Source organism: Osmia lignaria, chromosome 5, assembly GCF_051020975.1.
Source record: "Osmia lignaria lignaria isolate PbOS001 chromosome 5, iyOsmLign1, whole genome shotgun sequence".
Lineage (NCBI taxonomy): Eukaryota > Metazoa > Arthropoda > Insecta > Hymenoptera > Megachilidae > Osmia > Osmia lignaria.
The window spans coordinates 11,446,008-11,471,055 of NC_135036.1; the positions used below are offsets into that span (position 1 = coordinate 11,446,008).

The 25,048-nt window shown below is 40.9% G+C and overlaps 1 protein-coding gene across 13 annotated transcripts in view; it reads right to left on the reverse strand.

Moving 5' to 3' along the window:
* Nucleotides 1–25,048, reverse strand: part of LOC117605073 (pleckstrin homology domain-containing family G member 5) — a 51,135-nt gene that overhangs the window by 1,318 nt on the left and 24,769 nt on the right. For 9 of the 13 annotated variants that reach the window (XM_076688470.1, XM_076688468.1, XM_076688469.1 and 6 more), the window contains 15 exons: nt 10,131–10,355; nt 8,493–8,596; nt 7,329–7,465; nt 5,080–5,159; nt 3,864–4,140; nt 3,446–3,591; nt 3,070–3,381; nt 2,737–2,886; nt 2,415–2,675; nt 2,073–2,324; nt 1,785–1,999; nt 1,511–1,699; nt 1,187–1,413; nt 628–854; nt 28–292 (listed from right to left, as the gene is read on the reverse strand). In XM_076688470.1, the coding sequence (XP_076544585.1) occupies nt 287–292; nt 628–854; nt 1,187–1,413; nt 1,511–1,699; nt 1,785–1,999; nt 2,073–2,324; nt 2,415–2,675; nt 2,737–2,886; nt 3,070–3,381; nt 3,446–3,591; nt 3,864–4,140; nt 5,080–5,159; nt 7,329–7,465; nt 8,493–8,596; nt 10,131–10,355 (2,808 nt within the window). In that variant the 3' untranslated portion in view covers nt 28–286. Of the gene's footprint in view, nt 1–27; nt 293–627; nt 855–1,186; nt 1,414–1,510; nt 1,700–1,784; nt 2,000–2,072; nt 2,325–2,414; nt 2,676–2,736; nt 2,887–3,069; nt 3,382–3,445; nt 3,592–3,863; nt 4,141–5,079; nt 5,160–7,328; nt 7,466–8,492; nt 8,597–10,130; nt 10,356–25,048 lie in introns of those variants that run through there. The other 4 variants (XM_076688475.1, XM_076688473.1, XM_076688474.1 and 1 more) reach the window with 4 other exon arrangements.

Consider the following 25,048-nt stretch of genomic DNA (forward strand, 5'->3'; position numbering starts at 1 on the left):
GATTAACCAGAAGGTTCATATACTTACCGATTGTAAAATTGCTCGATTCATATCGTAGGCACAAGGGAGTACGAGACGTTCGTCTACTTCAAAATTGAATTCATTTCCGATCGTTTGAACCTATTTTCTGATTCTGCATGAAAGTGTGTGCAGCACTTGCATACAGACAACAGAAAACAACGTCTTGTTTCTAAACACGACGTATCACGTACACCCTCATCAAATTAGCAGATGGTCCGTTAGCAATTTACCTTCTTGGTAGGTTACTCTTGTATCCCAGTTCTCGTCATTTCTGAAATAAATTATGTGGTTAATAAAAAAAAAAAAAAAAATAAAAAATATATGGGACAACGGTCGTACGAAATTGATGTGGAACGAGTTTCATCTAAATTAACGAACTAAGAGCAATAATTTCTTCTTTATGTAGGGCAAGGAAAGAGAAGAAATACAACGTGGGTGTTGTAGATATTGATTTTCCAGCTGGCTCTATTTCGTCATTAACAAACCTCTAGGCAGTAAGTGAGATTCGTGCTGTTTGAATATTCAAGAGGCTGGTATAGAACGTTTCGAAGGAGGCGTAATTCAAACTAATGCGTTAAAATTAGATCGAGTTAGTGTTGAAAGAACCTTTTCCTCCGCGATGCTGCTCGTCGATGGCATCCTGTGCGAAGGTTCCAGCCTTCTTCGTCTCTCCTCAATGGCTTCCGTGTCCAGGTTCATCGTAGGCTGAACCGTTTGGGTCACAGACGTGCTTATATGTCTTGTTTTAACGAGGGGTGGATTTCGTGACTGTGGAATCGCGAATGCTCTTCTGAGAGCACCTCTCGGAGGTGACGGTGGTGGATACGAGATACCTGATAATATATCTTCTATTAACACCATAACGTACGGATCATTTCCATCTTTTATTATTATAACTTAGATTATTTTAAAGCAAGAGATTAGGTAAACGGAAATTATTTTTTCAACAGCAGATTGAGTACAGCGAGAAATAAAAGTTCAGTTTTGATCTAATTCAATATCGTATTGTCGCGATGCTCAACCTGGCCAGCAACTTCTTCAAGCATGCAGCGTGCCACGTTTTTCGGTGTTTCTCGCTGAAATAAGCCTCTGACAGGGTAACGAGGACAAAAGAACGAGGAATAAATGAAAAGAAATGATATATTCCCGCGTGGGTAATTGCTACCTCGGTGCCCTGGTGAAAGCAAAGTGTCCTTGCTCTTTGTTATTTGGGGTACGATAAGAAGTGAGTTTGGCGGTGTCGGAGACACGGTCGATGTTTGTGGCGAGGTGGCTAGGGTCAAGTTTGGCAGCGATTGGCCCAAACTAGAGTAGGCTGGAACTTGGACGCTCAGCGTGTTGGGCGTCGGTGACTTACTCAGCAGATATCGTCTATTATCAAATTTGTTAGGACTAGAATAATGGTCAACAGTTGGTCAGATTGCACTTTTTTTCTCCACTCTGTGTATGTATCCAGTGAATTTTCTTCGATCTATTCGTGTTCAATTACCTTATCTGCAATGGTCTGTGATTGTGCCCGGAACTCTCACCTCCTTCCTCGGACGACACGCTCGAAGCACGCGGTGGTTCGCTAGTTTCCACGCTGACGTTTCTGCTTGGATTGTAGCTGGGTAAGAAGCTGCTACTTCCCGGGGATACACCCTCCATTTCTATGCTTCCACTGGAAACAGTTTCGCGACTTTGATCAGATTTCGTGAAATTTTCATATCGTTGTCAGTTTCCTTCTTATTCGAACCTTTTGTTCGAAGGATCTAGTAGCATACCTGTGACTGTGGGCAAGACTGCTTACTCTCGAGGCTCTGCTGCTTCCTCGAGGAGTCTTTGGAATACCCTCGCACTCTTCACCCTCAAAATCAGCATCCCCAAGGAAAGTACTGGGTTGTCGACTAACTGCTCCTAGGCTTATGGTACCTCCAAGCGGTGGTACCTTCATTAACGCGAATTGTTGTTGAGCCTTTCTTATGGACTCCATCCAAGACTGAAAACGGAACACGATAGCGTTATATACGGGGTTTGGAACATTGGACAGGGCAAGTTACACGCGTCTCTACCTTAGCCAGCTTTGATTCTCCAGCGCTGAGAACCAAAGCAGCTGATGCCGCCCCGTATTCGTTCAGATATACCAATCCTAAGCTGCTTGGCTCTTTTAGCTCGTATATTCGGATGCGATCGATCACGTACGGTTGTCTTATTATCTTCAAACAACCACCGGCGGTTCCACTTAGACCGCTGGAGGAGGTTTTCTTGGTAGACGGCTTGCAGATCAATAGCATGTCTGTCAGCAACAGTACATGTACTTCCATCTGCAAAGTTTATTACTCGACGAGTTTATTCAGCCTTAAAGTTGTAACGTTCTTCGATTAAATGGTAAACTTCGTAAAGTACTTCGTTACCTTACTGCTAGCAGCATCCCTCAACTTCAAATCTCCCTCACGAAGAAGCACCCTCAACGTGTCTTTCGGACAACCAGGAATCGGCACGGTGGTGATGTCAAACATGCTGTGTGTCTTAATCAACTTTTCCAATTCTTCGTCTCTAGACTCCACCACATCGTAGCTCTCTATACGAGAGGCAGCGGCAGCCAATCGTGCTGTCTCTTCATTCCTCCTCAAAGCGGCGTTCACCGATGCCACGAAATCGTCTACAGATTTGATCTATAACATTCGACCGACGAGTGAAATTTTTTCGTAACTGATTACGATGAATCACTCTTACCATGTGCGTCAATTCCGCTCGCTGATCTTCGTTCTCCGTGTTTTTGTGAACCGCCTTCAGAAGGAGCGAATATTTGGTCAGTCTCTGCATAGGTTTAACCAATATATCGAGGAGTTTGAGTCGGTTGCAGTCCTTCTGAGTCTCGCACCACTGATAAATACAGAAACACGAAACAATAGTAACGAGCAAATCGTCTGCATTAATCACACGTGTATTCCCAATAAACGCTAGTAAATCAAACATGTCAATCTAAGCGGATACGTATGTCTATAGTCTATAACTGAGAGTTCTATCATAGCTAAAGGATTAATGACAATGTTCCAACCCTCTTACCACCAGGTAGACCGTGAATAATTGATTATCATTCAAACGATCTCTGCAGTACTGTTGGCACCTGCTCTGTTCGGCGCAGTATCTGGTGTACGGTGCGAACGTTTGCTCGAACGTCTCGAAACCTTGCAAAAGGTGTCCAGGATCGAGCGATTGACCAGTAGTTCTCGAAGAGTTCACCATCGCCAATACGTATTCTGTCCAGAAATAACGATTGGCGGCGTGGATCTCGGGTATATTGCTAAATAGTTTCGACCTGTCGACCTCGTTCAGGATATTCGAGGCCTGCAGGCTGCACAGACACGCCATGAACAGCTGAAACATTAGATAAACGATTCGTTAGTTATTAATCAGGCCAAGTTTTTCATGAAACACTTACGTCTGTCACGACCTTTAGTGTCTTGATATAAGCCACTTCCGTTTGAGCCAACTCCCATAGAGCGGTCTGTTGTTGCTGTTGTTTTTCTGACAATTGGTCTGAATTTTGTACAATCACTCGCCAGTCTTCCTCTAAGTTGTACAAGGCTGCAATGAAATTTGTCAAGACGATTTATCGTTGTGTTTCTTTTCAGGCAAGGACATTTCAGTACCATGGACCAGCCTTGACAACGTCCATGGAAAATTTTATATTAAAGTACGCAAATTAAGAAGAGGAGACTGTACAAATATTTTCTACTTGAAACGTCGCCGGTGATCAAATATTGTTACAAATATATGTATATTTAAAGGTTTTATAAAGTGACATAATTTATTGAACGGTTTCGTTATTTTTATTATCGACTAAATTAAGTACCAACCATCTTCGTTGAGGGTGAGTTCGTAGGGTAGTTGAATGTCCGTGACTTTTGGTACACCATGTTTATTGTATTCGTCCAGTTGAGCAGTGAGTAGATCCAATTTGGTACCCTTCGTATTCGTGAAAAAGCCACTCCAACGCTGTTTACTGGTCTTGAGTCCCGCAGCCCCAGCGGAACTCCGACCGGAAGTGAGCGTGGTGCTGCTGCTGACCTCGGAGTCGACGCTCGAGTCCTCCGTGGATACGCTGAAGAAACGACCGCTGCGACTTCGATAACTCTGAAGAATATTTAGTCGATTTCCATTTTATTATTATAAATCACAAAAGTTTGTACAATCTTAAATAAACTGTATTTTAAGAAGAAACTGTGTTCATCCTTGGATTCCTACACCGTAAAACGCGACCATTGGTAGACGTTCATTTTAATGATCGTAAAATCGAAGGAATTCGAACGTGATAGGCAAATGGCTGCAAATTGATGACGATGGAATCGCGTTTGTAGTTTCCACCACGTTCCCTGGCAACTCATTAGAATCCGGATGCCAGTGTAATGGGAGGATTGGTATCGATCGTCGTCCTAGTGGCATTGTTTGCACCTGACGGATCATTTTGCAGTTTGTCTTCGAGTCAATTATAGCTATAGGTCAAAGATCTTATAAAATAAATGGCAGAAATTTTAAGTTTCAAATTGATGGTTTGTCCTGTTAGACTTTATATATTATGGAGTATAATAGCTTTTATATTTGTTTCCACGATATATTCGAATAATTGCAAGTAAATTCTAACCGAAAATGATGAAAGTTTGCTCTGGCGCGAACGAGTCGATCGAAAATTAAGCGAGCATGTCGACAACGAGTCGTCGAGGTGAACCAAGCACTCTGGAAAATGCGTTCCCGAGGAAGATTACATAGCCGAACAGCCGGCAAACAATTCTATTCGTACGAGCAATTCTTGTATAAAATTCCACGTCAATTAATCCGTGTTAATTAAAACGGCAGGCAAAAATTCAGCGCTAATTGAAATGGAACGAGGAGGGAGGAAACAAAGTAGAAGGGCTCCGAGGTGTCGGGATGCGAAGGTTAACCCTCCCCTTCGAACGATCGATTCTTTCGCCTTTTGGTAGAAAATGCTTTCAGGTGTTCAAGGTTCCATTAAATGGATGAAATTGTACTCGTGTACGTTACATCGAACATTTATTTTCTTCGTTTCCGTCTTACCCCGCTTGTTTTCCTCAGCGAAGCGCTTTGGTTGGCCCTCTGATTCGTCGACCTCGAGTTCGATTTGTCATTGTCCTTCACTGAAACAGAGAAAAATCGTCGGGTCACCGTGGGGAAGGGCTTAAGGAAGCGTTGTTTTCTCTTTGTCATCTATTAACCGGGGGGGCCCGCCTATAAGCTTCCGGTTTCACCGATTCGATCGAACGAAAAAGAACTTGGAGGGAAATTTTGACACCTTATTGACTAGAAGTCTATTACGTCTCGAAGGGTGCAGCTGAGTCAGTCGTGACCCAAATCTACGAGTGTATTTCATTAATAGCAATTGCAATTTTATTAATAGTATTAATTAAATGCGATACAAGCTGGTCGTCGTCGTTCGAGGGTTAAATAGAAAACCGTCAACGGTGATATAGAATTGTTCGATCAGTGTCACGACGTTACTAGCAATGGTAGAAATAAACTAAAACAGTGAACGTCACGATTGATATTCGTGATTGATAAACAGCCACGGTTGTTTATGACGGTGACAAAGTTCGTTTCCAGTGAAAAACAACGCGTTATCGATGTTTCTGACAGTTTCGCGTGGCAGGCCGAACAGAGAGGCCAACTCATTGTTACAACTTCTCTCTTTCTTCGTGCCTATATCTGATCGTATGTTCCCGTTTTTTCGCGCTCTAAACGGAAAACGTTCTGATCTAACGCAAAAAAGAGTAGCCATTAAAAACGATAACCATCTGGAACGACGTTCGTCAAAGCTATTGCGTGACCCCTTTTGTTCACGCATTAAAACGCTTTGCGTCACAGACGCAATATTTCTTAAGACGGCTTAAAGGTCGTGACTTTACAAGTTTAGAAATATTTTTAGGTCCTTTTAACTCGAGCTTGACACGATCAGACGATTTATAAAGGAGATTATACGTATATTTAGGATTAACAATATGTATATAAAATTTCGTTTTATTTCTTAAGACCTAAATGATAATCAAAGTAGCGATGATCGCTCTATAAATAGCCATCGTAATTGTCATTTAAGCGGTAACCCAAGTAGTAAAAAGAAGGTTCGGATAAAGCTATAATGGGATATTGCCTCCCTAGTCTAGCCACGAACACGCACCACGAATAATTCAATCGTTCTGTTATGAGCACAATTCGCTAGACTTTACGAGCAGACCACAGATTAACGTTGGGATAAGAAAATTGAAGGAGAACAGGTCTGATCAATTTTGATCGATACCACTAGCGAGTGGTAAAGCAGACGATAACAACGGTCTGCGAGCGATAAACGTGAACGCAGGTCGTTGGTACGATAAACGGATTGTTCATGGTTGAGCGAAGCTTTGATCGAAACATCGTCGTCTATCTGTCTGAGTATAATCGGGTCATACTACTTACAGCCCGCGGCAAATTGTTTAAGTCCATCGTTGTCTGATATAGTTTCGGTAAATTGAAGCGTTTCAATAGCAGTACGTGTTTACAGTACTGACGAGCATAGATTGTTTGTAGTAATTAATGTTAGAAAATACTGAAAATACACAATGATGGAGTACAAATAAGTTTCTTCCAGAAGGAAATTTCGAGTTTAAAAATCGCGTCACCTCTGGGCTGAGTATAAATCGAGCTATACTACTGAAAGTTCACGTCGGATTTGTCCGTAGCAAAAGTCCACTTCGAAGTTCTTTCGCGCTGGTACATTCGAGCGAGAATAAAATCTAAAAGTGCCGTATATAAAAATGGAACGTTTAATAGATATTTTACCGTAAAATTGGATGTGAAAATTCAATCGACGAAGAATCAAATTCAGAGGGTCAATGTTAGCTCACGTTAGCGCTTCATCGCGATTAAAGATGTCATTTAATATGATTTCTAACGTTTCACTGAACGAGACGGGGTCGATTTCATTATGCCTTATCATCAATTATGCCAGTTTTGCTTCGAACCAACGTCACGATCGTATCTATTATCAATTTCGCATGAATTATGGTGTTCGTGTCACGTTCGCGCTACTCGTGACGTGGCTGGTAAATGTTGGCCCTTAATTTTGTCGAAGCATGTCAATGGAGAATCAGTGAATCCATTATCAGGTTACGAGAGACAACTTTACCGATAACGAGCGACCTTTTACCGTCGAGGCTCATTTTTAAAAATTTTTTTTATCGTGTAATTTTAAAGGTTCGAGGACATCAGACACAGAGAGTAAACGTTGGAGATTATAAGGGATCGTTTAAATGATCGATGCGATGCTTGGTTACCTGTTATTCGCAAGTGTTTTCCACCAAGGCTCGAGGTGTCTGTTGTCAGGATCGGCAATGGCGGGGAGAAACCGTCGAAAACTTCGATCCGTGACAGATCGATACCTCGCCTCTCGCAAACAGTGTTCAACGCCTCTCTGTAATGAATATTTAATTACTCCTAAGCTGGACGTGCAATGTGATAAATACAGAGAGGGAAAGGAAACACGATACTGTCTCAAATTATTTATCTCCGCTTCTGTTTAATTCGATAATCTATGACAGTCCGAGTAAACTTTCGTCCATTATTCCAAGTAAAACACTTAAATTTTTCATAAGAGATCGCCATCGCAAGCGCGTGACGCCCACAAGTGTCGTTCGTTCTAACCACCTTTGAAACAGATAAAGATCATCCCCTGTAACTACAGTGACACGTCAGAGACACGTTACGCGAAGTGTTCAGCATTCAACATGCACGAAGTCGAATCAATTTCTTGAAAATAGAGCAGAGTTTAAGAGGGAATGATTATTTTACAAGTGGTAAAGAACGTGCTAACGGTACCTTAACAAAACTTTGAGAGAAAAGTAGGTAGAAGTAGAATTTGCTTTGAACGCGATACGTCGTGATCTAAAGCTCTTAAAGTGCAAGTAGGTTCGACAAGATTACAGTGGAAAGTTCGAGCCACCCCCTCGAGTATAATTCATTATTCACCGACGATTAATAATCAACGTTACGAGGTCAGTTCTCGAACCGTTCGTACTGACTCTGGTGGTCTTGTTTCAAGGCCGTCGCGCCGTTGAATTCGCCCATTTCATCCATCCCTGACTTGGGAATTCTACGGAATTGCCGTTCGTCGTTGCTATTTACGAGCTCGTAAATCGTTTGAAATTTCATTTGCTCCTGACACGCGTCGTTCGCGGCATTTTCAGCCGTGAGCGAACACGACGACGTTACGTCGCGTTCGTTCGACCAACGTCCACCGTGATAATCGTTTGACCGGATGTTAATCATAAAATACACTAGTTTAACCTTTAACCGTTGACGTATGCTTAATAACGTCCTGTACATTTCGTTTCCGCTTACTCCATCCCACTGATTTATAGTTGCAAGTAATTTCAATTTAATTACGTACACTGAATCCTCCTGATAACGGGGCTAATTAAGAGTCAATTCGATACACTTACGCCAGACAGGTGCCTTTTGTAGCAGGTAAAAACTCGTCCCGGTCTAAGGTACTCGCTTCGTCGGAGAAGTCGAAGCTGACACTGAAGTACTCGCTACTAGATACCTGAAAAATTGATTTTCAAATTTAGACGTTTTGGCTTTGACATAGGGTTAAGTTAACCCGACACGTGACACGGAAACTGGAGAGCACCGTTATTTTCTATTTTACAGAGAGCAAATGGTTTACGATAATCGAATTTTTAATTGAGTGCTGATAGTATCTAAATGTGTCGAGTATGTTTCATTGTATTACGTTTCAATTGCTTTATTTGGTTAAAATAGCTTTTGTTAAATTATAAAACAAATCCTCGCACCACTAGGAATTGCAGTGAACAATTCCCATTTTCCCAGTGAAATTCGGTATTAGTGGTCAGACAAGTAGAATGAGGCCGCGATGGGTCAGTCAAGTAGATCAGATCCGCGCGTGGTCAGACAAGTAGAACAAAGCGGTATAGTAAAGTTAATTCTCAAACGTTAGTTTCGCCCTCATAATTCGATCACGAAACCTCTTCAGATCACTCGAAACTTTCGAAAATGTATACGCACAAGAGAACGATAGTAAAATATTTGAAAAAAAAGAAAAAATCGCAGACATTCGATTCATTGGACGGACAAATTGTTTCCAGCTGAAGGCAATTTTTTTTATCCGAATGCCTTTCGTATCACGAATTCATTTCAAATATTGCGCGAGTTTCTGAAATTTTCGAGGCACATTTTTCATTTCACTGCAAACTTTGCCGAGAAGCATGAAACAAAAAACTTCGTTATTGAACTCGATCAGACCGTGTCGAGTATCGTTCATTGATGAGATTCTCGAGAGCAGAATTTTTTTAAAACCGTCGTTTATGAAATTTTTTTTTTCTTCTCTTTTTTTTTGCCAGGTCTCCTCGATCGACGAACTTTTCACGAACAAATTCAGCAGGCTCTCGTCCTTGGACACGTCCAAAACTTAAATCCAGCGAATCGATAATCGCGCTAGGCAGCGACGGCCCGTTTGCGCGATATCGATTCGAACCAGGGCCAAAAGGACGTTTCGCTGATCCCGCAGGGAGAGTCACGGTAATTCCGACTAGTCCATAAAAATAAATACGCGTCCATGATAATGCTACAAACGCGGCCGTTACGTTCAATTAAAGTTCTTTTCAAAATTCTATGCTTGACGGTTGCCTCGACCGGATACGATCACTTGTAAGAACGATAATGGTACTCAATCATAGGAAATTTGCTAGTCGATGTGGTTAAACCGGTTGTTTCATTGCCTGAAATCGATCAGTCGTTTTACCGCCACTACTTGATCGCTCCACTTTCACCAGGTATATATTTTTACACTTTAATAATTCCTCTCTAGTTGGCGAGGGATCAAGTTTATATACCGTCGTGTCGTAAATTGTAATATAGCTTACGGTTACGTAGGCTTTAGTTTTGTCTATAAGATAATATCACGGTAGATCGTGAGTGTGTGTGGTGTTTGAGGATTAACGAAGGAGAGAAGGAGGAAAGGTAAGTGTTTGAAGTGGAGGGTACATGAAAGAGAGCAACGTTAGAGTTACCAAACCAGCTAAAATGAATTTAAGTTTGTTAATTAATATTTTACTTACCTGTGATCGAGACAATTTGTGCCTGGAGCGGTTTTGATGGGCGGACTCGACGGACGCGGCGTTAGGCACAAGAAAACGAGGATCACTTTCTACATTTTGAGGTTGATAGTGGTGGTGGAGGTGATGGGGTTGCTGCTGCGAGGGTCCACCCCCCAGATGGTGATCTCCCGTGTCCAGCATGCTGCTGCCCAGAGCGTCCAACTGGGTCAACGACCTCGAACGCACCTGCAACCAAACGGAATTTTGCATATTTTTCAATTACTCTCAGAACAATTTATCATTCGTAATATATTCAATACTGAAGTTTCCTAAATGCACATTTAGAGCAACGAAAGGATTGAAATTATTGGACATCCTCTGTAACTAGGTAGAAGTGAAATGTGACCACATGTGGCCGGACAAGCTGAATACAGAGAAGAACAAAAGCACTTTTATTGAGAATCGCAAACTAGGTCACATGCATATCATCCAAAATATCCCAAACAATATACGCGAGTGAACGTAGACCGTGATTGCATACAACTTGTTTAGTAATTAAGGGGTTCGCGAAATTTCTGGCAATCTTGAGCCAGGACGTGGCGAAAAATAAATTCGACGCTCTGGATAATATCGTGTCGCGAAACTGGGTCATCAACGATCGATTCTTTTACCAAGTATCGATCATCCTTCCCGGGACCCTTCGTTATCTCGATCTACCTACACCGTTTCACTTTTATCTAACCCTTTCGTTCATTTATTCACACCTTTACGAGCCCTCTTCTCGTCGTCGCGAATATCTATTGCCTCGAATTCTTGTTGATTTCAGCAAAGAAAATAGAATGGGATCGTGTGCAGAGAGATGTCGATTCTTATGCTCTCTAACGACCCGATATTGATCTCATCGAAACGGAAATACGAGTACGCGATGTTGTGCGTATCTTGGAACGTGCATTGATGCGTACAACAGAAGTACTGTCGATACTCGCTAGGGAATACTTTAAACGATCATCGTGAGCTAAACGAGCTCTTGAACCAGAAAGCATCTCTGTTGTGTATCTCGTTTTTACGCTACAGATATTTACATATCTATTTACGCGGGCTGAGTCTTCTTTGGCTTGAAAGAAAGTGTAACAAAGGAAAGAAAATAAAATGTTTTGGGGAGGCTATTGTGTTAAATATGAAGAACGAGACGATACGTGGTCGGACAAGCTGAATATTAAAAAGAATAAAACATATTTCCAGGCGTCAAAGGGGGATGAATCTGATAAAATATTCTCGATAGTATATGAATGAAGATGAGAAATGAATATTAGATAGTGGAGAAAAATTGAGGTAGGAACTAGTAGAATAAAAGAAGAAGAACGATAGAAATGAGTATTAGATCGTGGAAAGAAAATCTCCATGGGTGGAGTAGATCCAGATTTTTTTATATTCCAGAAAGAGGAAGAAGATGATAAAAATAGATAGCTACGTAATCACGTATTAGTGTAGAGTATTGTGGAGGACAGAAACGATTTTTCAACGACAAGAGAAATGGTCTTGCTGAGCAAGACAAATTTCCAATAAATTAATCCTCGATCATGGAACGTGTTAGTTACTGTCCACAGTTGGCCGCTTCCTGATAAATCAATTCGTTGAAGCAACGCGACGATTTCACGGAGAAAAATTGTCGCAAAGATGCGTTCATATTTTATCACGTTCTTTATACAAGGTGCTACAAAAATTTTATTTTATATCTTCGATTTATCGTCTCAGGAGAAACTCGTCTCTTCCTTATCGAGACACCCTCTATCTATGTATATATATATATATTTTAAAATGTATCCCAGAATACGAAATATTTTCGATTCAGGAAATGTGAAGATAGCCGAGAAATTCTATTTCTTTTACCTTTCGTTGTCGAATGGAACGTATGTAGCATGGAATATTCGAAGAGGCGCGCTTCAATTGTCGATATTTTACGACTAAATAACAATCTTATGAATATACATAGGATAGTCTTGCTGATTTGTTTCTAGTTCTTCGAAGAGACGACGGAGATCAATCAGAGTCGCATTTACGAATAACATCGAAGTGGGTCAAGTGACTTCAAAAGAGAGAGTAATCGAGCTTTCCTCCTCTGTTTGATAGCCTGCTTTCAAGTATGTTTCCGATACGTTCCTTCGATGTCCTGTATATTCGAATTAATTTAAATCACGATGTAATCTAGAACTCCGATATTAATGAGCTCCGCTAATTCTGGGCATACGTATCTTGAAAGTTTCGAAATTTTGAAAACTTCTTTTCAGTACGTTTTCATAATCCAGTATTAGAAGAGAAGATAATTTATTCCCAATTACCTGAGAATACCTAAAACTTTCCCAAACTTTGTAATAATCCAAGTGTATCTCTGACCCAAAGATCTCTCATAGTAACGCAAGAAAATTACAGTAGGGTACATATTAGAGGGTGAAAGATACGAGGCGTAAGGGAAAACGGACAACCCATTGTCAGACGTATATTACAACGAAACGTGACAAGTATTGGGTTCTCTCGCAACTTTTGTCGGACGGGTTCGTTATTATACCCAGCTTGATAAAGGCCTTACGAGCACGCGCGCACTTAATAACAATACCACTTAAGACAGCTAAGTTATGGCACGTAAAATCTTTGTTCGCGCGGCATTCGAACAAAGATTATGCTTCTCGTAACCTTTAGGGTAAAGAATCGCAAGCTAATGATAATCGTTAAAATTCTTAGAGCATTTCGCTCCTCATCTTTTCGTTGTTTCTAATTCACGCGTTTCATTGGGTCTCCTGTGAACGCCAGAGGGTGTGTTTCTACGCGTGAAGAAGGATAAATAGAAACGGCCATGGCAAGAAGCCGTGTAATGAAATTTCCTGGTCGGCACCGGGTCTCCGTCATTTATTACTCGCTAATGACTGGTCGTTTCATTTGTTTGCGCACGTATGGTAATTGTATCACGGTACGTCGTTGCCAGATGGAAAATGGCACGCGATAAATGATACGCGGTGTACATTCCGAAACGTCCGGATGGAATTCCACGAGCACAGGATGCAGCCTACACTTCTGATTAATGGTTTGACCATTCGCGAAGCTCTAGGATACGGTTTACTCTTGTTGCTTATGACGATTTTCCTACCTAAAACTGGCTGAGCTTTCAATTGTATTTCACTTCAAGTCACCCCTAAAGCAATCAACTTGTTAATGTCTGTGAAATTAATATTACATCGAAACAGTCCAGTGAGAAATAATTAAACAAAAGAGTCGAGCAGAATATTTGAACAGACGAGGGGCGAAGATCGATCTTTCCAAATTGTTTCTCCTCCAGCTGCAAAAGTGACGACGACCCAACTGATGTAAAGTAAGAAACGTGAGTTACTTTATATGCACGACGCAATTCTAATTTCTCAGTCGCCCAATCAGGAATAAAGCATTTCAGGTTATCATGGAAAAAAGACAGGAGGATCTTTGCGTGTATATTAAAACTGAAAAATTTGCTGAATTTGAAGGGAATGATTGGAATTTTAGTAAATCTCCTGGTAAAAAGTGAACAAAGGATTACGAAAACCTGTGGTTGATGTTGTAACCGTAGTTGGGAATAAAATGTTTTGTGGACCGAATAAAAACTAACGGGGCAACGATAAAAAAAAAAGCAAGAAACGTGAACAAGCGATATAGAATCGGTGGCCGCGCCAGCAGGGGCGCATTAAAATAACGTTAACCAATTCCTTTGAAAAATGACTGGCATATTTTTTTCCTCAGAGAACCAATATGTACAGAATGAGTCGGCAGAAACCAAAAGTAACTTTTAATTTGTTAGCTACAGGAGAAAAAGAATAGAGTAAAGTGAGCAATGAACGTACGCGAAAATTATTAAAACAAAAAAATCATACCTATTGTACTAGCGATACGTGTGCTTATGTTTTTTTTTCTACCTCTTGTTCAACGTGAATGCAGTTCAAGCAGTGAATAACTGCGAAATGGGAATACATATCCGGAAAACGCATGGAACTATCCCGTATGTATTTTAACCGATGCAGTATTTCCAAACGATGGTCCCGAAAGAGTATCTTGCAAATGAAAAATTTCCTTCGAACGCCGTGTTGTTATTTATGCGTGAAAAAAACCGCTTGCTCCATTTATTTCATCGTGCATAAAGATACACGACGAGTAGATGGAAAAATCATTTTTATTTCCCTCTTGGGACTCGTCCGATATGAAATTACCATGTATTTTATTTAGAAAACGGTTTAGCAATATATAGAGTGTAGCAGAAGCATAAACTTAAATATTTAACTCGCTAATTGAATTTGCTGGTTGTTGAATTAATTTCGAATTCATAGGTTCATAAATAAATTCGAATATCGTGTATAGAAAGCAAAAAGGTACTCAATGGGAAATATCGAATGGTATGGATACACTTTAGGTACTCTGAAGAATCGAAGAAGAATGAAGAGTGAAAATCAGCGTGAAAAGTCAAATCTCTGCGGAATAAGAGGTCGTTATCGGGTCAGGATCTCTTTCTTTCTTTTCTATATTTATTTATTTCACTGAATGTCGCCAGGGGGTTGGTGTTCATCCATTTATCACGTAACACGTAGACGAATTTCATGGCGATACGTGACGCGACAGCGAGGGGAAACGCAAATACATGTTCCGGTGAAATATGATGTATTACGGTATCCTGGCCTTTTTCTCTTTTTTCTCGCATGCTCGCATTTCACGCACCGCGGCCATGATTTCGGACCCGATTTGTTTGACACGCTTCTGACGGTGCGTTTTCATTCATCACCGAGCTTTTTTCAAGCTCGAAATGGTATCATATTGTATATGGGGTCGAGTGACAGGCGACGATGATAGAATTGTTTAGAAGCTATCGATTCGATGATATTCGTGCCGAAGATCGTCGATTCACCCACATCAAAAATCACAGAGTTAAATAATATTTGACGGACGATTCCCGGTATGAAATAATCTGTTTAAAAAATAAACTTTTACCCGGTGGAAAATTTAATCACGCAGGTTCTCGTTGTCGGGAATCCGATTGTGGCCTCGCTCCCATTAATCTTCCTTTAATTATGAGTCATAATGGAGGCGGTAATCGCGACCGGCCTAATTGGAAAATTGCTGGCCGCGAATTTCAGGAATCTCGACCGTCTCAACTTTTCCAAGCCATCTTTATCCTTCTAGGTCGCAATAGGAAATCGAGAATGGAGGTTTGATTTCGACGGTAAATAACATTTCCATCGAGCCGAGAGTGGTTCCCGATTTGAAGTCGAAGCTTGCTTCGATAAATCTGCAAATTCAATTATGGCCATGGTTACCGATTTACCCGGAAACGGAGGAACTTGTTACGATGTTCAATGCACGACCAACAAACATGGTTGAACGACCTTAGATCAAGATATTACGGGCCACTCGGCCTTTTGAAAACTTTCATGCCTGGTGAAAGTAGAAGAGTGTAGGCTGTGGTTGTTCGCCAAACGCTTTTGTAAAGCTCAACGAGATTTTCTCGGTTTTTTGTCCGAGAAAAGGCCGTGCCGCCAGGTCGGTAACGAGCCTTCTGCGTGGGATTCAAACTTTAGGACGAGGTTCTGTTTTTTGAAAAGCCGGAAGTGAAATGCTGGCATGGAAAAGGTCAGCGGTTCCACCTTCAGTGAATGTCGGAACCGCGTTAATTACCGAAAATTTCTTTCATCATTTGCTGCGAAACGACCCACTTCCGTTCTCTTGTCGAATAAAGCGAAAGATGATCACTGTTTTAAGGAAGCCCTCTCGTCTAATTGCTCAAAAAGTAGAAAATAGAAAAGTTGTTTTAGGAGAACTTTTCTCTAAATGAAAATATCCCGTTAATGAATCTATGCGTGAAATTTTCCGTTTGCATTCTTCGAAGATTAGCTTCTTAAAACTATGTTAATGAATATGGTTAAATTGATTGCGCGAGGAACAGAGGTTATAATGCTCCAAGAATTTCACATTGTTTCATGGTCATTCTATTATGCAGATTGTTCTCTAAAGTGATTTCGAAGCAACAAAGTACTAATGAGCGGTCACAGCAACTAAACGTCGAAATTCAGAACCAGTTGTTAATCGGTATTTGGTCGAGCGGTTTGTCAGAAAGGGTGTTATTTGAATGAATATGAAAGGCTTATTTGGCGATTGCATGTAAATGGTTAACCCAGGCAACAACAAGGCTAAATTAACACTTCCGTGATGTTTCAGAATGCAGACTATTGTTTCCAAGGTTGGCATTGTTCTCTAACTATAAGACAGGCCAATTCCGGGCTTTTATCCCGATCATCGATGCTAATTAAATTGTGAACGTCAAATGAACCTTGTTCATTTTAACATGACGTCTTCCTTTTTCTTTTCTGAAGTATTCCATCTTTTGAAGTGTACGCCTTCTATCCCTCACATTTTTCAGTTCATTTTGAGAGAAAAGAGGGCAAGACGATGTTGTTGATTTCATAAAATTTTCTTCTTTTGCTCGTTTGAACGTAGCCACGAGGTTCGTTCAATCCCCCTTGACAATATTCTCGATCATTCAATTATTCCTGGGATCGTATCAAAGTGAAAATGAAAAGCAATTTGCCGAGTTAATAGTTTTCATGATTAAATAAATTTCAAAGGCAAGCACGCGAAAGTTTCGTGTGCGAGACAGATTCTGTGTCTCGTTTCGAATATTAAGCATGGATTAAATGTTTCGTTTCGTTGCACGATATTTTCACGCTAAGCCGGCTAGCAAATGTATGTATCTACTCGCTTCCCTGCAGATTAATTTACACCGGTATTAAGTTGACGCCTCGTAATTAATTCTTTTCCGTTTTTCCTTCGCACGATAATTCACGCGCAAATGTTACCCGACTAACATCTGATACATTGCGCGACGAAACATAGCGTGAGACGCGCTCGATAATTTATTGCACGCCCATGCAACATTAATTACGTGCCGTTATGGATACAAAGGCCCGTTCCTTCGGAAGTTATCCTTAACTGTATCGCAATGCTAACCTCATTCACGTCGACGAAGATGCGTTGAACAATCGGCCGATCGTACGCTTGAATAACATTTCTGAAAGAAGTAACTAAACGTTCGCTTAGATTGATGGAACAGCACAATACAACTCGTAATCGTAATACTTGTCGCAAAATGATGTTAATGGTACGAACTTGATGCGTATCACGTTATTAATTTCTTACAAAGACATGAATCATCTGTTCTAAGGCACTATTAATCGATGAGATTATATTTCGTTTAGGGCAAAGGTGAATCACAATAGGTGAGTCGCCATGGAGCAATATATGGGTCATCGAGTACTTTGCCCAACGACGTGGTTTCAAAACCTTTTGTCGTACTTATGTTAATTTTTCGTACCGTCGAAGGCAGAATTGAAGCGGTTTCGAGGAAAAATAAGCGCAAGCTTTGCAAACGATGCAGAGTGGATCGATCAGTGAACGTATCGAATTTCGAGGGTGTACGAAGAACGTGTGTAAACGTATCGGTTTGCGGTAAAATATTGACATGATTCAGTGGGCAGCATTATCGATGCGTGGACCGTTTTAATGTGATTTCACGCACGCTATAGGACGCCGCGTAAACGAATTTGGATCGGTGGTCATCAGTAATTAACTTCTCGCGAAATAATTTGCCGTCCTGTGCAGTTGTCGAGTGAAAACGATGACCAGAGATCGTATCGACCCAGTCACCACCGAGGAAACGATCCTCCACTTTACCGTGTAATTGTTCCAGCGTTCCTGGACGTCTATACGACGGGAAACAATGAGGAAGATTCTCTGGGTGCAATCGATCGACGTGTCTTTGAGTCTTCTCTATTGATTCCAACGAAATTTTTGTCGTCCTGTTGTCTTCGCCAGCCGATTTATTTCAACAAGAAGATATTCGATTACAGATACGAAGTGAAACGTCTAACGAAGGTTGACTAATAAATTAACTCGTGTAGGTCATTTGGTTATCGTTCAGCGTAATTCAAGTATTACAAAAATGAATAGAACGACCGTGATGTTTAAGGTTTCCGAACGAATTGCCGAGGTTCACCGCTTACAAGGTGGTTACAAAGGTGACGAGTAATCATTAATCAATCTCGTCAGCTACTTCATTACTCTCCGGAAGAAGAAAGGTGCGAAAGAAAAGCCCGAGGATCAATCGAGTGGCGCGAGGAAAACATTGTCCAGGTCGAGTAATTAATTACAAGGGTAAAAATGAGGCTACAATCGATGACGATTCGTGTCGCGAGAAATTCCCGTGGTCGCGGCACTCAGTTTCAGTTCAATTTGTTATAACAAGGGCGCACAGCGAAGCTGGAGGAAAGAATAAATTCGGTCAAGGGTGGCTTTATTGCCTCTATGGTAGAGGACAAACCACGAAGGGGAGCCGTCTTTGAAGTAACATCGATATGAATCGCTTTTGCGAAACAACCCACCCGCTTCGCTCGAGGGGAAAGCTCGGGAAAGCTTCACGTCTCGACGAGCAAAACGAGTCTGTATCGTTGCGAAGACGAGCATAAAGTCACGAGAAAGTATTGAACTTTGAACCGTGGAGTTTGGATGGCGAAAATTTGACGTACGTCGATATGAATGGCTATTCGTTGTGGAAAACGAGTCGTTTATCGAGAATTCGAGTAACGAGCAGTGAAAGTTTTTGAAGACTGTTATGATGATTTTATTTTTGCTTATTTTTCTTATAAAATTTTAACAACCCCTTAAAGCTCGTCTTACCAACGCGTTCTAGTTATTGAAAACAATTTCGGAGAATCTCAGGATCAGTTTCAAGTATCGTTGTAAAAGCAGCTGAAATTCGTCGATACTCTGACAAGGGTATTCTTGTTCACAAACAAGGTGCTTCTGACAAGGTTCTTCAGCGGATATCCGTTTTATATAACAACGTTCGTTACAGTTCGCGTCCAAAACGATCTTGCATCGAGCCGAACAGCGTAATCGATAGAATTCGAAGGTATAATTGACAGATACTCGAAATAAAACTTTCCATCTCTCAAAAAAATGTATCAACCTTAACGAGAAGTTGTCCAGAAAGAAAAGTTTCCACGTCTCGAACGGAACAGAGTCATAAATTTTCAACTTTGTCTGTACTAACCTTCGCACTCCCCGTTACTTTTTCCTTCTTCACAGTGATCCGGACTACCGAATGTTTAAAGCTCGTGATAAGTTAACTGGACGTGAAACGCGGTAACTTTTAACACATCTGGAAAGCTTCTTCCAGTTTCGTCTGAATCATTCCTAGCAGTAACACGATTATTATTTGAAAAGTATTTGTGCAAGTTTTAGAAAAGGAAGAATCAAATATTTGACAAGCGCGAAATAGGTATATGTATGTGATGGAATATCCTTGAGGGACGATGTAGGTCCTCGAACGAAATGGAAAACAGACCGAAAATCTCGCCAAATCGACTGGCCACGATGCAAATAGAACACGACAGATAATACCCCTTTAACGTCCTCGATCCCTCCCCGATGGACACTATTCCCTCGTTCCAGAAACAGTGAAGCGAGGAATTTTCAATTCTCGGACATGATGCGACCAGGGAGAATCCGTATTTGCGTAGACAGAGTCAAGATTGATTCGTCAGCTGGAAAGCTCCACGGTCGTTTCAATCTTGCCTGCAATCTTCTAATATCGAGCACGAGATGAAGAAAAAAAAGGCTGATATAAGAGGGATGGAACATTGTGTGTCATTCTCGTCACCTCCTTTTTCAGGCCTTGAAATGTTTAACTGGACGCCAATTTTCATTGGCTGGAGGACGAAGAAAGAATGGTAACGATGAAAAATATTTTTCTGGCTTGTTTCCAGGGTCAATGATAGCTCAAGTAGACTATTCTTCTTCCAAATCGCTGCTAATTATCCAGCTCATTCATAAATTAAGTTTGCAGATTTCTTGAAATGAAATTAGAGAGACAAATGCTACGATATTCAATATTGATAACAATATTTGATATTTATGAGCTCCGAAGGATTTTAAACCGGTGGAGCTTCTCCAATTTTCATTTAGTGCAGTAAAGCTGTTAGCCAAGTTAATCTGATATCCAGAATGAACTCATATACGTACATATGTATATGTATATACATATCTATACATACAATATGGAAGGGTAGCTTAAACGACCAGAAAGCCAACTGAGACAGCAGGAGATCGTTCCAGGTTTAATTACCAAAACGCTGAGGTCACCGCGCGTATAACTTAAAATTTCCCGGTACACCAGTGCCAACTGCTGCGAGATTGCGAGTTAATCGAATTGTCGTGTGCCTAGCTGTGCAATATCCCGCTCTCTCGCCAGCTCGATCAATTTATTCTACCGTAACCTCCTAGGAATCGAAGACACAGAAATACTCTTACCCTACGACTTTCCATTATTCCACAAATTCTTAACGAACCTGAACAAGGCTATGGTTGATCTTTAATTATCAGATCGATAATTAAATTCGCGACCCCTCTGCATAATTTACTTTGGGACTGTTCAAATTCTATCGTAAAACGATTGAAAAATTATCACAGCCATGGCAAAAGATTAGCAATTCAAATTCTTCGTTAAATATTTAGAAAAAGCTTGCAAGAGAAATGCAGCTAGAAGTGGAAGAAAGTCGTGAGTGTTTCGTATATCCTCGAGAATTAATGAAAATACCGGCATCACTTAAGCTGGCTACGAGGAGACTAAATATTTCGCATCTCTGTCTGGTTCATGCCTGATGTACCACGGCAAGCTCGTATTGTACGTCTTCCACGGCATTGTTTGTGCGTGCAGCGTCGACGGGAAAGCTTTTTACGGGTCAACGAGCGAGAGAAGTCGTGCAGAGCGGAAAGAACAGTTCCGCTACGGTGAACAGAGGAATGTCACGGTGGCCAGCGAGTACTTAATGTCAGCCGTTCCCATTAAAACGGCGATACGTCCACCAAGGCCTCTAGCCAATTCTGGCCAGCCTTGTTTCCTTTTTTTCCTCTTTCCTCGAGCCGAGTAACGTGAAAAAAGAATAAAAAAGGCGTAACAGATCAAAGGGGATTGGTGAAAAATGATTAAACAAATTCTAGCGATATTACTAGAAGTGAAGAATAGAAAATTGAAGAAAAGTGAGGTAGTCTTAAAAGTTAATGGACTGTCGAGAGGGATCGATGGTAGCGATTATGAGGGACTTATGAACTGGTCGCACAGTCTCGTTAGTTACCACGTTGCTCGTTCAGTGGTATAAATCAACGGTGCGGTTTCAGAGTAAGGAGAAACTGTCAAGCGTTTACGCCCTGACAGCAAGTGGAATCGGAGAATGTGCAGGTGGAGGACCTTAAAGCTGCGGAGTACTCGACGTTTCCACAGACTTAACCGTAATTAAACGATGCGGTTCTACTACAGATGCGCCGCCATCGTTTTGCGACTATTTTCCACGTGTTTACAAACAATATCGTATCGATTTCAATAGACAACGAATAATATCGACCGCGCGATGAAACTTTGAATAACGAACGCGGTCGACCACTAAACGAACCAACAGTTTCTATCAAATAATAAAACTTGCTTCGAAATCATTAACGCTTCGATTACTTCGTTATTTCATTGAACCTACGATTCGTTTCCTCATCTAATGGGAGACTATTAATAAATTAAAAATTTTCAAGGAACATTCTATTGAGAAGAGAAACGTTCTGTAGACAATGTTATCGTTTCGCTGCTCGTTATTTGCCAAATAAACAGAACCGTGTAGCGATCCTCGCGCCGGTGAAATAGCAAAAGCGTTAATGGCCGCAATGTCCCCGAGAGCAAGGCAAGTTTGCCTCATTGCAGATCATTAGCGCCAGTTTCGTTGCTTCGCTAAATTCTGTTGCAATAAAGTTTGCTTGATTGTCCATTTATCTACTCTACCACGTACCGTGTTGTTCCACTTGTTCGATGTAAAACATTCCGTGTATATTATTGCACTTTATGCTGTTATTCGGCTACCTCGATGCACTTTAGGATCAACAATCCGCTTACCGGCCGCGCCTGACAACACGCGTACTTATACTACTTGTATGACGCGCAACCCGTAACCCGCGTCTTTCCACAGAGGCTTATTGTTAAACCCATAAATCCATATGAATTTGCGATCCAGTTTCACGTGCTGATTCATATACCTACGTGACAGTTCTCTACTGTGATCTTTATGGCTTTGTACAGTTTTCCATTTTATGTAATAGATTGCAATAGATTGTTAATGACTCTAAGTTCACACGTTTCACGTGAACATTACTTTTATTACTGTTCACGTTCGTCGCTAATTGCAAATCCTGTTACGTGTTAGTTTCACGACGGACATGCAGAACCAGTGACCCGAATGCATTTAAAACAGCCAGCAACCTCGCGGCTCGGAAAGTCGAATTTCGCTTAATCAGCCATTTGTAATCGCGTCGATTCAACTGTGATCGATGAAACGTTACGGAAATAATCATTTTTCATCTATTCATCGCTGATGACATTTCATTGTAATAAAAAAAATATATCAAGGTTGAGGAGTGATGAACAATTCTTCAAATGGTTAATTTGATGTTCCATGGATAAGATGTATAGAGCAAACAAAGAGTTAGGCAAGTGCGTATTTCATGTTATGAGAAGTGGAAACGATCTTAGGTGAGGTAGCGAACAAAGGCAAACGCAAGAAACAACTTATTGTCTGACATATAGAGCGCCACTCAGGGTTTCTGCATTTTGAATTTAATGGTCTTCCTTGCTGCATTCACAATGCACCGTTCGAAACAGTTCCAAGAAGACGTCTTCGGTCAACCAAGAAGAGCGAACAACCTTTTGTGCAAGTAATACCGTAATATTTTTACGGAATACTTTCTTCGTTTAATTTATTTCAATTAAAGCTCATGATTAATCGTTGCAAATAATAATGAAAAACTAAACGAAGCACAGGTTGCAATAAAATGCAATAAAATGCAATAAAATGCAACAATGATAAATGAAACGGTGACCCGGCATCCTTGTACATTTTACAAATCCACGTTCGTACTCACTCTTTATCCTTTCCATAGCAAAACACATCTACGATAGGTACACCTATCCGACGTCTTTCGACAGAGTTGAAATATTTCTTTCGCGGTGTAAAAAGTGCACCGGCATGGTCGATAAGGTTCGACGACGGCGAGGGATAGGACGAAAAGCTTGGCAAAGCTTTTCACGATGCTCAAGATGGCTGGCACGGAGCCAAAGATTATCCGAGGCATCGTTCCTCCCGAGACTTCATAAGCGAAATGAGCGACCCTCCTTGTGGATGCTATTGAAACCCTTTCGATCCTCTCTACGTGGGCCAGCGTCTTTTTCTCTGATCGATTTCAGGGGATAAATACCGACGCCTACTCGCAACCTACCACGTGAACAGCCTGCAAAATGAATGATGCATGCCCGCTACCCTGATGGAATTTCAATCTGTTTTCTGCGGTCACCGATCATTTGAACAGTTTCATAGAGAATTTCACTGTTCGTGGAATTTGTGATTTGTGGTTAGTTGGTTGGTTCGTTGGATAGAATCGAGACGGTCTTTGTAGGTAGGTAACTTTTATGGTGTTAGTTGATTGTTCGTTTATTTTCATGTTATTACCACATTTGTCATCATAATAATAGCGAGTGAAATCATTGATGACAGTGCAACAACAGATACAAGATGAACAAGAATGAATAATCCTATTAAATCTCGAGGAAACAGAAACCGAAATAGCTTTTGAATACGATGAATGTTTAAATGGGAACTAGTTTGACATTTACAGCACGAAACTGTTTGGCATAAATATACGTATACTGTTATTCAGCCTCTCGAACTATAGTTGCCTTCACGGTATCGTGTTTCCAGATGCATCCAACCGAAAATTACTCACCCCACCAGGGTTGTTACGACATCGCCTCTGCTTCCTATTTCGTACTGCAAAATCGTGACCGCACGAATTTTGAGCAGCTGTTTTTCGAGTGACGATTAAACGTCACTCTCGAAAACACACCTCACAAAGACCAGGAAAATTACGCGATCCTTCAAAACCTGGTTGCTAAAGTTTCAGCGTTTGAGAACGAGTAATTAAGTAAAACCAAAACAAGGAATTATGCAACGAAATTTCAATTAACGCTTTAAATGAATCTTAAAATCATAACTCAACTATTATTTCAGCGAATATCAGGATAACAAAAAAGAGATCACAAATGTGCCGATTCAAAGATATCTGAAATACGAGGAAAATGGAGATTTCATGTACCACATATTGGTAAACGTAAATCTAGGTTGGATTATGGTCGAATCAACGGAATCATGGAAACCGTAAGAGCTAATGATAACAGGAATTTAGTCAAGTTTAACGTACATCCGACGCAGCTGCTGTTAGACTATAAAGTGTTTCGAACAAGCCGCCTTCTTCTGCATCACTTAAACTGGCGGCTGCGAAGGGTTCATAAATTTCCTTTATGTCTCAAAGACAGTCTCCTCTGGTTATGTAATTTGAAATTTTATAGGAGCATTAATGACGTTCAGAGCCTAGCACCGGTGGTAATAATTCTTTCGCTCTATTGGTCAGGGAGGTTGTGCTTTATCGCATGATGTGCAGATACCTCGAGAATATCATGGTAGAGATGAATTTTTTGTATTTTATGAGCGCGAGTATAGGGGGTTCCTTGTAAGGAGAATGGAATAAGTTTGCAGTGAATCATATACATATGACGTATAGAGCAGCCAGTTCTTGTACGATCATTTGTTTAGTACCAATCATGATCAGCAAACTGGAACTATCTAACATAGAATTGTACGGTTCTCCTTCCACTGTCATAACACAATAGATATCGGAGAAACTTTGGTGGACCACCGTCGAAACTTCGTTTCAGATACTGTCTTCAGATTTGTCACCTTGTTACCATCATTTGTTTCAATCAAGTTAGAGAACATTAGATATGACTC